The 18,353-nt window shown below is 38.4% G+C and overlaps 1 protein-coding gene across 1 annotated transcript in view; it reads right to left on the bottom strand.

Moving 5' to 3' along the window:
• The window catches only part of LOC120531539 (transmembrane protein 211), a 259,858-nt gene that overhangs the window by 160,085 nt on the left and 81,420 nt on the right, over positions 1-18,353 (bottom strand). The window contains exon 2 of the mRNA XM_039757039.1: positions 4,247-4,385. Coding sequence (XP_039612973.1) covers positions 4,247-4,385 — 139 coding nt within the window. The remainder of the gene's footprint in view (positions 1-4,246; positions 4,386-18,353) is intronic.

Here is an 18,353-nt window from a genome sequence, read left to right as displayed (position 1 = left end):
AATGAACCATCTGATTATTTTAGAGGCTTCAACTTGAAACTCAAATCCTGTATGAACAATTATCAAAAGACTACACTCTGTATTTGAAAAGATCTAGAATGGGGCTCCTCCAGATTTGATTTTTCTTTTTTAAGGCACCCTGGGGTGCTGAGAATACATGCAAGAAGAAAACAGAGGGTTGAAGACGTAAATAAAAAAATAACAAAATAAAAAAAGAAACACTATCTCATGTAAAAACAGAAAAAAAGGATGGAAAAAGTACTGCCTAGCAGGTTCTTCTGCACAGCTACAATTTGTTCACCTTGCTATATACTGTGTGTATCTCCAAATATGCAATAGAGCCATCTGAATGATAAATTCAGGAATGTATAATTTCAAAGGTAAATTCGATTTTGGGGGGCTTATTTTATGCTGACTCTTAAAGAATAGTACTTAAACAGTGAAAATGCATAGCAAAGTTGCTTGTTGAATCTATAAGAACACTGCTAAACAAATTACATTCCTTACACTTATGCATTAATGTATAGTAACTTCGTATGACTTAAGCAATATCATGGAGGTGTTGAAAATTTGCATGAGCAGCCCAAATCATGACCTGTTTTTGGAAGAATGGATCCTGAATTGTGCCATTTTTAGAAAAGATGAGAGAATTTTAGCTTGGTTAATTAATTATCAGTTTTGTCTTTGCCAGTAATTAATTAAATAATTTGGTATGGTTTTGGTAAGGCCCCTACCCTACCTTACTTTCCTTACTTTTCTCTGCAGGATGTGGACTCTAGCCATTAGACTTATATCAAGGTAATTAAAGCACACTTGTTTTATAAAAGAAAATACAGTCATGATTAGGTTAACAACGTCTTGACTAGTAGAATAAACAAAATCAAATAACATTGAAACATCATCATAAGTGGTTGTATTACAATATTTATATTTTTATTAATGTTTTATATTATTGTATTGAGAGAATTAATATTAATTTATGTGATGTGTATATTACGTTAATGTTAGGATAGGTTACTTGAGATGAGGTTAGCTTAATGTAGTTTACGTCAGGTCAGGTACATACTTGATATATCGCAGAGAAAATGACATAAAGCCATGTATGTCCCTGAGTGCTGCTGGTGTGCAGCTATAGTTTTGCTATGCACTGCACAAGGAAAACACCCATACAGACGAGACACCTTTTATCCAAAGTGAAAATGACATCAGACACAAAGGCACATCCCTGTATGTTGCTGGCCCATGCTGGGATTTTGACACATGCTGCGCACCGAATGCAGTGATGCAGACATGGTGCCTTGTACCCAAAGACAGCAGGGTGACTATGATAATAGACACTGTTATCCCACCTCCTCAATATACATCAATACTTAATGACAAAAATGATAACGTACTGGTTATAACATTATTAAGTGAGACACAACTGGAATACAATTCATTGATAATCACAAGGGTTATGGAAATATGATAACTGCATATAATGTATATTGACATAGAAGACAAGATGCATGACAGGTGCAAGACAGATTAGACAGACAAACAGAAGAGACTGGATGTTTACCAGTTATTTAGTTCTAATTTATCTTTTCACAGATAAACAGATATACAATACCAAGTAAGCTTTAAGGATGTCTAATGTTGTGTGAAGTTGTTGATCTGGATTTAAGTAGAGGACTTTTCTTGCGATGTGGTCCTTTGTTTGTGATTTGCTGTGCTTTTCTCAGTTAGGCTTTTTGCTGTGTGCTCCACAGTTTCATAAGGAAAAGCATTACTCTTTGTGGCAAAAGAGTTTAGATGGTAAAGTTCCCTTCGTGAATTAATGGTTGCTTCTCAGTCTTCTCAGACTGGGCTCAATCACTGGCACAGAGCAGAGAGAGAGGCTAATCAGCTTTTTGGTTTCAGAGAGTGCAAGCTTTGTAGAAATGAATGGAGTTAATTTTAAAGGAAGGAGTACTCTCTGGTGACTGGATCAAGGTCACTTACAGTTACAGAAACAGTGCCTGCTCATAGGTGCGTTATTTTGTCCACCAAAGTTGCCACTCATTGAATTATATTTCTTTGTGCAAACTTGGGAGTCCTTTTGGTGCCTCCATGTCTCAAGTGGTCTGAAAGGATGTTCAACTCTGATTTACACTTTTGTTATCAGATGAAGTACAGGGGTGACCAAGAATGTTAGAGCTGTGGTTAAGCCATTTTCTCAGGAATTCAGGTTGGGGGTGAAACTGGATTTTTGTATCCCTGTTAAATCTTCTGTCTTAACAGGCCTTGTGTGTCTGTAATAGTCTAGAAGAATGGAAAATGTCCACTTTGTTCTACATATTGAAATTGGCTAAATATGATTCCTGATAAAAGCCATGGCAAATTGCTTAGTGCCCCTCATGTATCAAGGTTCTGAACTTAGTTGTATGTCGAAAACACTGCTTGAAACCATTAATCGTCAACAGAAGAGTTAATTTTCTGCTAGTAAAACATTGAGACAACAGTCTCTTCTTGTTTGTCAGCTCTGCTATGTACTGATATTCTGATCATCACATGTTGCACTCACAATTACTAACAAAAGCAGATTTCTTGGTAGTGAGTGAGTACTACCAAGGTGAATACTAACTAGTATGCTTGTAGCTTCTTTGTGCTTTGTTTTCTGCAGTTTATGAGCTCTTTCAATTTTCTTTTGAGTATGAGTTTGGTTTATGTGCTTAAATTAAGGATTTTTGCTTGATCATATTTTTGATTGTGCTGGATCCATTGTTAACATCTCGACTGTTTTGACAGTGTCTCTTCATTGTCAGTCTATTTGCGTCACATCTCTCATGGCCAACTTAAAATTTAAAAGAATGATCCACCCAAAAAGGTTTTTATAGGTTATTTATTCTATGTAGTTTGAAGACATGTTTTCATGTGGAACAAAGAAATCTATGGTGACCGATAGGGCTGGGTATCAGCACCGATGTCCCAATTTGATTGAATTCAAATTCACAATACCCCAATTTGATTCGATATCAATTTTATCTTGACTGAATTAGCGTGCACTGATGTATTTGAAGTGGTGGCTTTTTAGAAATTACATAACCATGCACAGAGAATATTAATAAAATGTGACAAATTTCAATAAAACTTTTTTTGAAGGATGTCTATATAACATATGCATAAGCATGGAATGACATTTCAGAAGAAATACCTAATTATGAACAGTTAACATCAGTATTTGGAAGATGTGGAACAAAATATCATTGCTCTTTTTAAAAATGAAATGCAAAAAAACTTTTTCATAGCACTGCACTCAGTCAGAATTCACCATAATTTAAGTAACATAAGTATTTCCACATCCGAGTTTACAGATATTATGGGGGGGTTCCTTGTTTTAATACCATGTAATGGAACAACGCACTGGAAATGCTAGAAAGGTTTTTGGAACAAAAGCCAGCCAGTTCAGCAGCTCTGCATATAGGCAGTGAGGCTGCTCCCAGTGTGTCTGCAACACATCCACCACAGGTTCCCACTCGTTTTTAATGTGTAATTGTAACTAGGAATCTGCTTCCCTGGATGTTCAGTTGTTACAAGTTAGGGCTACTCTCTCCACTAGCCTGATGTGGCGAAGCTTTGCTTAAAATCTTCATAAAGCCTAGGCACAATAACTTCACTCAGTTGCTTTCTGTTTGGTATAGCATACCACAGTTCAAAAACCTGTATCATTTGTCGAAAGCTATCTCTTTCAACAACGGTGTAGGGTCTCTTATCTTTACAGATAAAAACTGCTATAGATTCTGTTATTTTATGGGCCTAGGACCTTAACTACAGTAAGCAATATGAAAATTTCCATTAAAAAATCTCACATTACTCATGTTGCCTAATCATTACGTGAAGTCATCCAGTCAATGTACTCACAAAGTCCCAAGGAGAAGTATTTTTACTAAAATATTGCTAAATAATTCACTTCTGAAAAATATTACCATTTCAGCTTATTTATGAGTAAAGTCATTAATGACTAGATCAAGCATGTTAAAGTTCTCAGCAGTCTTAAACTAGATATTAATTGATAGGAGTCCTGCATCCCTATGGCTTCACCAAGATACGCTGCTTTTGGTGAAGTCCACCATGAAAAGCTGTAACAACACTTAACTCTTTCATGATTGCTTAAGCCAAAACAACCCTCTTTTTACTGAGGATCACATTTCAATTTAACTTCCAGTCATCACACAGCAAGAAATTTAAACAGTAGTAAACCAGGGCTATGAGGTCAAAGTCTTACCTGCTGCCATCTGCATATATCCAGCCAGAGTGCACATCCTTTTCTCACAAGGGCCACTGGGAAGGAAAACCGTGATGATCGCCAAAAGGGAGCTGATTGCAAGCAGGACACAGCCTCCTGAGCAAAGAACAGCACTTGTCTGAAAAAAAGCCAATAATACACAATGGTGAGATTTGCTTTTTTTATGAGGCATAGGCATTTCCCTTCAAATAATTGTACAGTCTAAACTGTAAGATATTTTGTAGTCCAGTTACTTAATCTGTGTAAATGCTCCCTAGTGCATTCTGGCCATGGAACTTTAACTATAGATGTGTACATGTACCTATACATATTTATAAACCATCACACATACTGCACAATTCAAAAATTGCAAGGCATTTCAGGTCAAGTGATTTGAATAATCCCCCTTCCAATTTAAATGACTATTCTGGTTTATTATCTGCTTTTAAAATAATGCTACCAATGTTCAGACATGTCTAAATACGATGATTACTTGTCATCAATGTTAGCTCTATATGGACTTGACAGAAACTTAGTAGCATCTTGCCTCAGCCTTCCCACATTCCAAAGCCTTGTTATATGATTCCAGACGAGCATTTTTAACAAACCATTTCCACCAACGGAAACAAATGCAAACAATATTTATTTTATATAGAACCTTACAACAGAGAATCCATTCCAAGGTGTTCTACAGTATAATTCCATTTGGGGCATAGGCAAGTAAAATGGCAAGTGGGAATAGAAGGTGTGTTACTGGCAAAATGGCAGATTGATTTCCATTGCCTTAACCACTACATTGCAAATGCCCTGCAAAAAAACCCTTCTCAAAGCAGAATTTACCCCACACAAGCATATAAACACTTTTACTGTGCATGCTTACAGTCACCAATAACCATAAGGTGGATGTGTTTAGAATCAGGAAGAAATTAAGAGTACACAGAGAAAAAATGGTGGTATACTGTACAGAGAGAATGGGCCTACTCCATGCAAACAATTCCCATATAAAGCTATTTGACAGGAATACTAACCACAGTTCCACTTACAGTATAACTCAGATCTACACATTCTTATACAGAACACTTTTTAAAGCACTGCAAAGGCTCAAAAAGAATACACATTATAAATACAGTTCAAGTTTCTGAGGGTCAGAACCCAGCAGCATCAAGTCCATTAGCAGGAGTTAATCCTCAGCAAGGTATCCATCTGTCACAGTACATACTTACACACATCTGTATTAATGCCACAATAAGCTATTCTAATGATAGGTTGATAATGAAAGCACACGTATAATTAAATAAAATAATGTCTGTCCATCAATTTTCTAACCTGGTCACCCATTGAATCCAGCCTTGGCCTGGGCACCATTTTGTCAACAGACACATTTATCATAATTTCTATTTAGCTAATATATTGTCACCAATTTAGCTAACATTTGGAAAGAATAACAAAAGAATCTGGAAGAAAATCCTAGGCTGATACTGGAAAAACATGAAACCTCCACACTGAAAGTGTACAGTCCTGAGATTTAAACCCAACAAACTGAAGCAGTGCCATCTACCATACTACAAAATGAATTATAGTGCAGCTAGTACAAGTATAATCGAGTAAGTAAAAGATAAAAAATGTTTATACAATGTATATATACATACAAATCAGAAAACATTAGAATACTTATGACAAGAAGGTTGATTCAGCTAAGTCTAGCTCATCCATCTCTATTCACCTAACTCTTTCAAAAAGGCATCCTGTCAAGCTTGATGATCCCAAAGTACTACTATTTACCACCCTAGATGTTAAGTTATAACATTTATTTATGATTGCCCGTGTAAACAAAACATGTAACCTTTGTGAGAAATTTCCTTTTAACCAGTTTTCAATTAAGTTTTCATGTTCTTGTTGTTAATCTCATTTTAAAGTGACAATTGGGATCCACTACACTAATTCCCCACATAATTTTAAGTGCTTCTATTATGTCTCCTCTTCATCTGTTTCTACTGTAGCAGACGGCTGGGGGTTGCCCGGTTGGGATGCCCTTTTGAGGAGAGGACTGGGTGAGAGGACATGTCAACAGCAGTACCTCCCCGGGACACAAAAGGGCAACCCTCCTGGGTTGCATCAGGACCACGGGCTTGGAGCTTAGAAGCTCAACCCTGCTGGGGCCCATGGCCATCGATAGGGGGCAACTGGACAGCGCCGGAGCCTTGGCATACAGCACTTCCACCACACCCAGACGTGCAGCCAGAAGAGGAGCTGAATTCCCATGCAGCACTTGTTGATTGAGGAGCACCTGGAGCACTTCCAGGTGCAATATAAAGAAGGCTGCCTCACTCCACTCGGGGAGCCAGAGTTGGGAGGAAGAGGACAGGGCTTGTAGGAGAGGAGTGGAGCCAGCAGAAGAAAAGGAGAAGATACGGAAAAGGACTGAGTCAGTGGACTGGTAAACTGTGCTGTATGCTAAAAGAAAGAGAATAATAAACATGTATGCTTTTGGGACTTCTGAGTGTGTGTGTCCTGGTGTCTCTCTGTGATCCGGGCATCTTCTACATCAGCTAAACTCTGTTTGATTAAATTGACTGATATGTCTTTTTGTAATATGGAGACAAAGAGTGTCCACTATTTTACAGATTAAACCTCAACAGGTACATTATATGAGGTAGCATATCTTCCTTTGATTTATACATGGCAAATTGTATTGGGTAACTTAACATCCTGTTAACCATATAAGCTGCTTCTGTGTATTGTGTGAATGTAAACAATGACGAGTTTGCAACAACTCCTAAATCCTTTTCATAAAGTGTACTTTCAATTTCAGACCTCCCACTGTGTTTCAAATCTAACATTTTTGCTTTCTGTATGTAATATTTTACATGTATCTACATTGAATTGCATTTGCCATATATTTGGCCAAGTCAGAATGTTCTCCTATTCCAAGAGTAATGACTATTCTGATTCTAAATTACTGTATATGCCATTCCACATAATGTACTGTCTGCTGACTTAACCAATTTATTTACTGTATATTCTTATCCAGAATGTTTATGTAACCTATATGAACCTTGAGGGACAACACTTTTAACATCACCTAGTTCATCTTCTTACCATTACCCTGCTTTCTGGGAGCTTTTCCATCCACCCAGGTCCATAACGACTCTCCTGTGTTAACTGTGTTAGCTTTTTGAATATGAAGATAAATAATATCATATGTACCTCTCTGATCATTTGCTTTTATTAGTAAAAAAGAATTTCCCCATATTAACCCATGTTGTCTGTTCACTAAAGTTCCTGTTCATGCAATGTGTTACTTGATGTTTTACTTAATAATTCATTCAGTTAATTTATCCACATACATGTTAAACTTACTCTCCTTACTTGGGTCATCCCAAGAACCTTTTTATATAATTGGCACACCAATTTTCTAGCTACTATATTAAAATGTATACACAAACAACAAGACACATTTATGTATATGGTGTCTTTGTATACTCAACTTCATCTCAAGGCATTTTAGGGACATATTTGTATCAAATTCTTTTTAATATTGTAATATTAAGTGACCGCTTTACTTTCACAAAGTACATGAATGGTGAGTACTGAAATGGCAGTCTTAAGAATTAAAGTCCAATGTCATAGCCATTAGTCCCCAGAGGAGAACAAAAGCATAATTTCTAGCTGATGATAATTTTCATAATGCCCGCTCTACTGTTTGTTGAGCCTTCACTATGTGAACTAACTGCCATGCTTTGTGCCCATTTCCAATATTATTTACTTTATAGCCTACAGTAAATTTAAATAATATTTTCAATAAAAATCAGAGGTGATCCACTAATCCATGCTAAACTGTACATAAGATAAATATGTTGTTCAAAGACAGTTAATTTTAATGTATAAGGCAAAAAAAGTAGAATTCACTTTTGTGAACTGTGAAAAAACTGTGTTTCTTTAAGTATAATTGACTAACAATCCTGAATTTCAATGAGTTGTCTAATGCTTTCAATATGAGCGTTTTTTGTTTATTTTGGGTGTTGATTTTGTGTGCTCATCAACTGTAACCCAGCTTTTTGTCTCTTCTTTTACTTCCCAAAGTTTTCTTGTTGATATAGTAAACTATTTGTGCTATTTCAAACATTAAAGAAGGCTTTAGGTAATTTGTGGAGAAATTTCTGGAGAGTTTTTTCTGGGTTCATTTCAAAGCACAGTTCCCTTCACACTTGTCTATTCACCTACAGAATGATGTAAAAAAAAAAGACATACAACAGAAATTATCTTTTTCTTGGAAATTCTCTAGATCTATGTTTTGGCTCTCTTACTCGTGAATGTGATATGGTTGCAAAATGTTGCTGAGAAATCAGACACATACTGGAGGTGGTGAGCACATACTATAATCCCTTACTGCACTGGTGGCTCCAAAATAATCTTTGCATATGAAACAATGAAGCCAGACTTGAAACATTTCAAATGCCCCTAAAAGGACAGAACAAATTAAGGAGAGATGTAGTCTATATCCAGGCACACAGAGGGTTCCAATTCATGCATCACTGCCCTGTATCAGGGTCTCTTCTGTAGACCTATCTTCTAAATTCAATGGAGCTAATGGTTAAAGTATGGGTCGGTAAACTACAAGTTTCCAATTCTATCCCCAGCATTGACTCATTTGACGGGTGACAGAAATCTATGTAAACAACTGTACTCTCTCTCACTACTTGTAAAACATCTTTGGATTGATTTGATGAAAGAAGGGCATTATATAAAATGAAGGATGTCTGTTGCAAGTCACTCAATTTTTAATACAATAGCATTGTAAAATTGACATTGTCTTCTCCTTTGTTGTCTTTATTTGAAAGTTATACTTAGTAGTCTTATTCATAATATTTGAAATAAATCGTCCACACCCTTTTTTGAACATCTTCCCTGCTTCTCGCATGTTTATGTTACAGCAGGTTATATTGTGCATTTCTTGGTGCAATGAATTGTGTTTACTTTGTGAGTCTGTAAATCAGAGACGGACAGGTTCAGCCCTCCTGAGCTAGACTAATGTGTGGTTTTCACTGCAACAGACCCCTTAACCCTCAGCAAAATTGTGAGCTCCTACAATTCAATTCCTGCATTTAGTATATAGTACCTGACAGGACCTGAACTGGAAGCCTTAATGTCCAAAAAATGTAGCCAATGGCAACAAAGTCAATGGTCACAACATGACTTTTATTTTGTAAGTAACTAAAGACAACAACTAAAAGTAACACTTTAAGCCTTTCATTCATTTTATATATATTTGCTGTTGGAACCTGAAGTTTCTTCCAGGAAATGGATGCACACAAGAAAAGATCTTGAATGGGATCCCAGTTCATTGCTAGAGTAGTCACTCACACACCCACTTTACCAGTTCAAAGTTGTCAATTACAGCAGAAAACCAGAAAACGTGATACACAAGGCAGATCTGTGTAAAGTGAGATGTAATGCTACCCAAAGCACCACTTTACAGCACAAGATTTTTAAACATCAAATTATCATTGTTAAGTATTTTCCCCATGACCCCAAAAGGAAAAAAAAAACAGGAAAATGAGTTAGGAATCCACTCTGTTAACAAATTAGGCTTGGCAGGATATAGCATAATGGGTCGGGAAATTCTGTGTTGACATAAATACCAGATAACAATACTTCTGGCATGCTGGTTCATCTTTGTTTCTCACGGTTCCCTTAGGGAGAGAGTTCACCTGCAGGTTTTGGATTCCATCTAATGCCTGTAATGTATTCCACAACTAAACGTCAAATTAAATCTTATCTTATTACCGTATAGTCTTGGGCAGCACAGCAGTACAGTGGATAGCAAATCTTGGACCCTAGTTCAATTACTGCCTCTGTTATCAACTGTGTTATCCTCAAGATAGCTGAAAACACCTCACAATTTAACATTAAAAAACATGGTTCACAAAATGGATGTAATGATACAGGAGGTATCGCAGCTTTTCAGGGGAGCAGCTCTGATGTGTAGCTAGAGAGATGGAACTTTATTTGTTCCTGGGGGAAATTTGGCTTTTTACAGAAGCCCATTAAATAGATAGATAGATAGATAGATAGATAGATAGATAGATAGATAGATAGATAGATAGATACTTTGGTGCAAAGACACACCAGAATGAGTAAAACGAAAGAAAATCTAAAAAGAAAGAAAAGTTCTGATTTGCCAGTTACAGCCAAAATGAAGCATTATACAGATGTATTACTTTTGGTATAAAAGAGCCTAAGTAGCATTTCTTCACACACTTCTGCTGAATACTTAGTTGGCTGAAAGTACTCAATATTAGTGTGTCAGGGACAGGATGTGCAGCATTGTTAATAATGGCACTCAGTTTTGTATTAAATCTATCCATTGCTACAACTTCCTGGAGGCCCAAACTATGTCCCTTAACTGAACCTGCTAGTAGGCCTCTCTTAAAGTGATGTTACCAGCCCAGCACCACACAGTGCAGAACATCTGTTGTGTATAATGGGTATATATAGCATCTTTAACAGAAAGTATTATCCTAATGAACTACAGGCAACTCTGCAGTGGAAATTATTTGTTAGTCATATTACATTTTAGGACTCCAACCCAGCCACAGGGAATACACAAACCAGTGTTTCTTCGTGCCAGTCCCAAGCCCGGATAAATGGGGAGGGTTATGTCAGGATGGGCATCCGGTGTAAAATTTTGCCATATCAATATGCAGACAACAATACAATTTTCCATACAGGATCAGTCGAGCCCCGGGTTAACGACGCCCGCCACCAGTAACCAGCAGGGTGTTTACAGAAATTGGGCTACTGTTGGCCGAAGAAGGAGAAGAAGGGGGTAGACGTGTCCGGAGGCAGGAGGAGAGGAGGAAGGTAAAGAGAGTGCAACTGAGGGTAGGAACTTTGAATGTTGGCAGTATGACTGGTAAGGAGAGAGTTAGCAGATATGATGGAGAGAAGGAAGGTTGATATATTGTGTGTGCAACAGACTAAATGTAAGGGGAGTAAGGCCAGGTGGATCGGAGGTGGATTCAAATTGTTCTAACATGGTGTGGGTGGGAGGAGAAATGGGTTAGGGTTATTATGAAGTAGCAGTATGTCAAGAGTGTTTTGGAGGTGAAAAGGGTGCAATACAGAGTAATGATTATGAAGCTGGAAATTGGAGGTGTGATGATGAATGTTGTTAGTGCATATGCCCTGCAAGTTGGGGTTGCGATGAATGAGAAAGAAGATTTTTGGAGTGAGTTGGATGAAGTGAGGAACAGTGTACCCAAGGGACAGAAAGTGGTGATTGGGGCGGATTTCAATGGACATATTGGTGAAGGGAACAGAGGAGACGAGGAGGTGATGGGTAGGTATGGTGTCAAGGACAGGAATTGAGAAGGTCAGATTATAGTGGATTTTGCCAAAAGGATGGACATAACTGTGGTGAATACGTATTTTAAAAAAAGGGAGGAATATAGGGTGATGTACAAGAGTGGAGGAAGATGCACACAGGTAGATTACATCCTATGCAGAAGAGTCAATCTGAAGGAGATTGAAGACTGCAAAGTGGTGGCAGGGGAAAGTGTAGTTAAGCAGCATAGGATGGTGGTCTGTAGGATGACGTTGGAGATCAAGAAGAGGAAGAGAGTGAGGGCAGAGCCAAGGATCAAATGGTGGAAGCTGAAAAAGGAAGACTACAAAGTTGAGTTTAGGGAGGAGGTGAGACAGGCACTGGGTGGCATTGAAGAGTTACTAGACAGTTAGGCAACTACAGCAGATGTAATAAGGGTGACAGCAAGAAGGGTGCTTGGCGTGATATCTGGACAGAGGAAGGAGGAAAAGGAAACCTGGTGGTGGAATGGGGAAGTACAGAAGAGTATACAGAGGAAGAGGATGGCGAAGACTAAATGGGATAGTCAGAGAGACGCAGAAAGTAGACGAGAGTACAAGGAGATAAGACGCAAGGTGAAGAGAGAGGTGGCAAAGGCTAAAGAAAAGGTGTATGATGAGTTTTGTATGAGAGGCTGGACACAAGAGAGGGAGAAAAGGACCTGTTCCGATTGGCTAGACAGAGGGACCGAGCTGGGAAAGATGTGCAGCAGGTTAGGGTGATAAAGGATAAAGATGGAAACGTACTCATAAGCGAGGAGAGTGTGTTGAGCAGATGGAAAGAGTACTTTGAGAGGCTTATGAATGAAGAGAACGAGAGAGAGAGAGAAGGTTAGATGATGTGGAAATAGTGAATCAGGAAGTGCAACGAATTAGCAAGGAGGAAGTAAGGACAGCTATGAAGAGGATGAAAAATGCAAAAGCCGTTCGTCCAGATGACATACCTGTGGAAGCATGAAGGTGTTTAGGAGAGATGGCAGTGGAGTTTTTTTTTTATATTTACTTTATTAATTTTATTGGAATCCATAGAAAGCAATCAAGTTTTTACAAAAAGAAAAATTGAGTTAAAAACAGATCGATCCCCACCCCTGAGAGAGAGAGCAAGCCAAACGGCGTAAAATTTAAGGCTTGTAAACATACCATTAAAACATTAATAAATTCTCTGTGCTTCATGAACTTATTTTAAAATATTACTGATTAGATCCTGCCATGTTTTGAAAAAAGTCTGTACGGATCCTCTAACTGAGTATTTGATTTTTTCCAACTTCAAATTATATAACACATCGGTTTCCCACTGACTTAAAAGAGGAGAGTTTGGTTTCTTCCAGTTTATCAGAATGAGTCTGCGTGCCAACAGTGTTGTGAATGCAATTACAATTTGTTTGTCTTTCTCCACTTTAAGCTCCTCTGGAAGAACCCCAAACACAGCTGTTAATGGGTTAGGAGGGATTGTGAGTCCAAGGATGTCTGAGAGGTAATTAAAAATTTTTGTTCAGAATAATGTTAATTTGGTGCAGGCCCAGAACATGTGACCCAGTGCTGGAACTGCAACATTTCCAGGTTGGATCATGCCCTGGAAACATTTTGGAGAGTTTTAGTCGAGACAGATGTGCTCAATATATAATTTTGAGTTGTATAATTGTATGCTGGTTTTTAACCAGATTGTTTAATGGATACCTGAGGAGTGGAGAAGAAGTGTACTGGTGCCGATATTTAAGAACTAACAAAATACCCGCGCTTCGCAGCTGTGAAGTACTGCATTTAAATTTTTATTAAGAAGAAAATTAAACCTTTTTAAACTGTGGGACAATATGCCAATAATTATTTGTTAAGGATCTCTTTGTATACCATGTTGTCAGTTCGGCCCTCCGGTTGTAACATGACCAAGCTGTGCGCTGAGCTTACTCTTGAGCATGTAACTTACAGTTGGCCATGTGAACAGTAATCTTGTCTCAAATCTCACAGCTTGGATTGCTGCTGTCATAATCGGTTTGAGTTTCATGGTTTGTTTCAATTACGACAGTATTTGCAGGATTTGTTGTGTTGAAGTGACATTTGGCATCTGTCAAGCGTTGTAAGCACACAACCGGTTTCATTGATAAAATCACATCCAGCTTTTGAGAGTTTAAACATTCATAAACATCAAAGTGTCCACTACTGAAATCGTCACCTGTGAATCTAAGATGTTTAAGAGGCATTGGCAGTTGTCCAAAGGTGTAAAATATTTGGCCATTTCGGTACACTTGAAAGCGACAACCGAACAATTCAGCGGCAGCCATCAACTCACATGCAGAACCATAGGTGAAGGGCTTAAGCATTTCACTCTTCTAGTGCTCCTGTGTAGTATAATTATCTCCTGTACCGTCATCAGTCCACACCTTGAACCTGTCCCAGTCATTCAATACATAAGACAGAATGTTCCTCCGGATATCAAGAATGAGCCAGATATGGCCATGCAATATGTAACAAAGAGAATGGAAAAGGTAGGTAGTATCTCCGGGCATGGAAACCACTCGGTAAGTGACAGTTCTTTGATCGATAGAATTTCTTGAAGATGGGCCCATAAGTAACAAAGACTGTTGAAAAGTTCAATATGGCGGCTGACAGTGGCGTCATACCACCGAAATAAGTATGTACATTGGTTTCGGTTAGCGAGGGAAGCCTACCAAATTTCGTGAAGATAGGGCCATGAATAAGAAAGTTCAATATGGCGGACGTTGTCGACCGTTATGACCGTTACGCGTAGAATTTCGAAATGAAACCTGCTTAACTTTTTTAAGCAAGCTGTAAGGAATGGGCCTGCCAAATTTCAGCCTTCTACCTACACGGGAAGTTGGAGAATTAGTGACGTTTGGAAAATTCAATATGGCGGCCGACAATGGTGTCATACCACCGAAATAAGTACGTACGTCGGTTTTGGTTAGCGCAGGGAAGCCGCCTACCAAATTTCGTGAAGATGGGGCCATGAATAAGAAAGTTCAACATGGCAGACGTTGTCGACCGTTATCGACCGTTATGACCGTTACGTGTAGAATTTCGAAATGAAACCTGCTTAACTTTTGTAAGTAAGCTGTAAGGAATGAGCCTGCCAAATTTCAGCCTTCTACTTACACAGGAACTTGGAGAATTAGTGATAAGTGAGTCAGTGAGTGAGTGAGTCAGTCAGTCAGTGAGTCAGTGAAGGCTTTGCCTTTTATTAGTATAGATAAGGGGATGTGCAGGACCATAGTAACTACAGGGGGATACAATTCATGAGCCACAGCCTGAAGTTATGGGAAAGAGTAGTGGAAGCTAGGTTGAGAAGTGTGAACCTGGAGATAGTATATGACAGGGTGCCTCGAAAAGAGCTGTGGTATTGTGTGAAGAAGTCGGGAGTGGCAGAGAAGTACCATTATTGTAAGAGTTGTACAGGATATGTATATGGGAATTGTGACAGTGGTGAGATCTGCGTTTGGAGTGACAGATGTATTCAAGGTGGAGGTGGGATTACATTAGGGATCGGCTCTGAGCCCTTTCTTATTTGTAATGGTGATGGACAGGTTGACAGATGAGATTAGACAGGAGTCCCCTTGGACTATGATGTTTGCTGATGACATTGTGATCTGTAGCGAGAGTAGGGAGCAGGTTGAGGAGACCCTGGAGAGGTGGAGATATGCTCTGGAGAGGAGAGGAATGAAGGTCAGTAGGAACAAGACAGAATACATGTGTGTAAATGAGAGGGAGGTCAGTGGAATGGTGAGGATACAAGGAGTAGAGTTGGCAAAGGTGGATGAGTTTAAATACTTGGGATCAACAGTACAGAGTAATGGGGATTGTGGAAGAGAGGTGAAAAAGAGAATGCAGGCAGGGTGGAATGGGTGGAGAAGAGTGTAAGGAGTGATTTGTGACAGACAGGTATCAGCAAGTGAAAGGGAAGGTCTACAGGACGATAATGAGACCAGCTATGTTATATGGGTTGGAGATGGTGGCACTGACCAGAAAGCAGGAGACAGAGCTGGAGGTAGCAGAGTTAAAGATGCTAAGATTTGCACATTAGAGGGTCAGCTCAGGTTGGACGGTTTAGAAACAAAGTCAGATAGGTGACATTGCATTGGTTTGGATATGTGCAGAGGAGAGATACTGAGTATATTGGGAGAAGGATTTTAAGGATAAAACTGCCAGGCAAGAGGAAAAGAGGAAGGCCTAAGAGGAGGTTTATGGATGTGGTGAGAGAGGACATGCAGGTGATGGGTGTAACAGAACAAGATGCAGAGAACAGAAAGGTATGGAAAAAGATGATCCGCTGTGGCAACCCCTAACGGAAGCAGCCGAAAGAATAAGATGATTACATTTTAGGACTCCAAGTTTAAGTGGACACATAGTATTTTTGCCAGTGCATTGTGATGTGAGTTAATTATATTGCTTTAAAGAGGAAGATGAAACGACATTGCTGAACAAGCTGGAATAAGTGGTTTGATCAAAAACTGAAATAGGAAGTAAAGGCAAGTTGATAGTCACCTAGAAGAAAAATAAATCTTAATGAACATCAATCAAAAACAGTACCAAACTAAACTTACAAGAATGACTCACAAAAATGAAAAGTCTAAGTTGCAGCCAGTAGCCATAGCACCTGCACTTCTGATCAGGTAATAAACCTGAAGAATTTTTTTTTATGCTTGGTCAATATTTAGATGGGAAACCATCTAGGAAAAAGCCTGGGTTGCTGCTGGAATGTGTGTTGTTGAAGCCATCAAGTGACACTTACCCTCTGTTATGTGGATAGATTCCAATGCCCCAGTGCAGTGACAGGGACATTGTGCTGTAAAAATAGTGGTGTCTTTCAGATGAGACATAAAACCAATGTCCTGATTTTCTGTGATCATCCCTGAGCATCCTTCAAAAACAGCAGGGTGCATCCCAATGTCCTGGCTAAATTACCTATCACTACCTGATCTATTCTGCCTCCTAATCATTCCCTGTCCCTTATTGGGTAACTATCTCTTTCACTCTTTCACCACCCCCAAATCTATAGTGTGGAGGGTGTGCTGGTGCAAAAATGGCTGTCGTCACATCATCCACATAGGTGCTACATATTGGTGTTGGTTAAGGTGGCTCCCCTATTGTTTAGGAAAAGCATTTTGAGTGTCTAGAAAAAGTGCTATATAAATGTAACTATCTCTCTAGGTGGAAAATATAACAAAGTTTTGGAACAAGACACGAGACTCAGAAACTGGTAGTGAGCTCATTTAAATATGAACCAATCAAGACTGCGCAGTCTCAGGAGATCGCTGTTGTCTAGGAATGTGCTTACAGCAGAGATACACAGTTATGTTTGCTATTGGAAATGGGGCTTGGCATCAGACAAGGTCATGTGTAAAGATCAGGCCTATATGTATTATTCATTTTTTTAAACCAGTTATGTTTTCTCATAATATTCAGGCTTGAATTATATACTCATTTAGGCAGTGTTTGGACTCAGGCTGCCGTGTCGGCACTCCATCTGCATTGAACTTGGCTGCATATCACTCAGGCAAATCCTTGTGTCCCTAGGGTTATTAGAAGTCCTATTAGAGTGATAATGGCAAATGTATTACATGCATGACGGGACCATGCGACTAATACAAGTATCATTAGGCATCTTTCATGTGTTTCACTGCTCCGAGTGACAGATGATAAAAAAGGGAAACATAGCTACTGACAAAAAAAATTATGGCAGAGGGGGACTTAATTAAAATCTCACTCAGGGACTGATGTGAACCATTATAATTAGAAATACAGAAAGAACCTTGTTTTTCTCTGTGACTGTCTTCTATGATCATGGAGCATCCAACATTTCATGTAACCCTGGTGTCCCCATTTCATTGTTATTTAAAAAAAATGACAGTTTCCATGTTTGATTTGTGGTTTGTGTATGCTAGCTGCATAACTCATGCATCCCTGACTGCTCTTCAATTTTCACTTATTTTATATAAGTGGAGTTTAGAAAGAGATTATATCAAAACAAGTTTAAAAAGGCAAAAATCTGTACAAAAATATAGAAAAGATATTTTCTGAATACCTTAATCCTGAAATCTGAAGACCACTTAATCCATCAGGTCTGTTTGGTTAAGTACTAGCTACAATTTTCCAAAGTCTCAACCAGACATTTTTTAAAAGCTGACAGGGTGTCCAATCCAACTAGTTTGCATTAGAGAAGTGCTTCCTTATTTCTGTCATGCTGTTGCAAAATAATGGAATATAGATTATGGTATTTGCAAAACAATGGCATATTGATCGTGATATTTTTATATTTTAATATTATAGGACAAGGACACTATAAAAATGTTTTCATTCTGAGCCCCTGAGACAAGTCTATAGGATATCAAGGTCTAATAAAAATGACTATTTGTAAGCTTCATTATGGGAATTCTTGACTAAAATGTTTATATTCAAAATTGTTCTCTTAATTGCATCTTTATAAATAAGAAAGTAATAGAGGACCTCATCATAAACTGTTTGTTTTCAAAAAATCAGACCTGCTCTTACAGATCTTTCTGTATTCTGTCTGATCACTTCGACACTTATGAGTGCAAATGTTTTTAATTACAAAGCCAACATTATTGCCCACTTAACAAAGATAAACACAACATAAGGGTCTATGGGTCAAGGGGAATGTCAGGTCTTCTCACTGGTGATTTGATAATTTCTTTCATTGTTCAAAAATTAGAATTTGAAAAATGTTTAAAGTAAACCTTGTACAATAGACATTTTTATTTCCACCCAC

Source organism: Polypterus senegalus, chromosome 6 (genome assembly GCF_016835505.1).
Source record: "Polypterus senegalus isolate Bchr_013 chromosome 6, ASM1683550v1, whole genome shotgun sequence".
Lineage (NCBI taxonomy): Eukaryota > Metazoa > Chordata > Cladistia > Polypteriformes > Polypteridae > Polypterus > Polypterus senegalus.
This window is presented reverse-complemented; position numbering and strand designations above follow the sequence as displayed.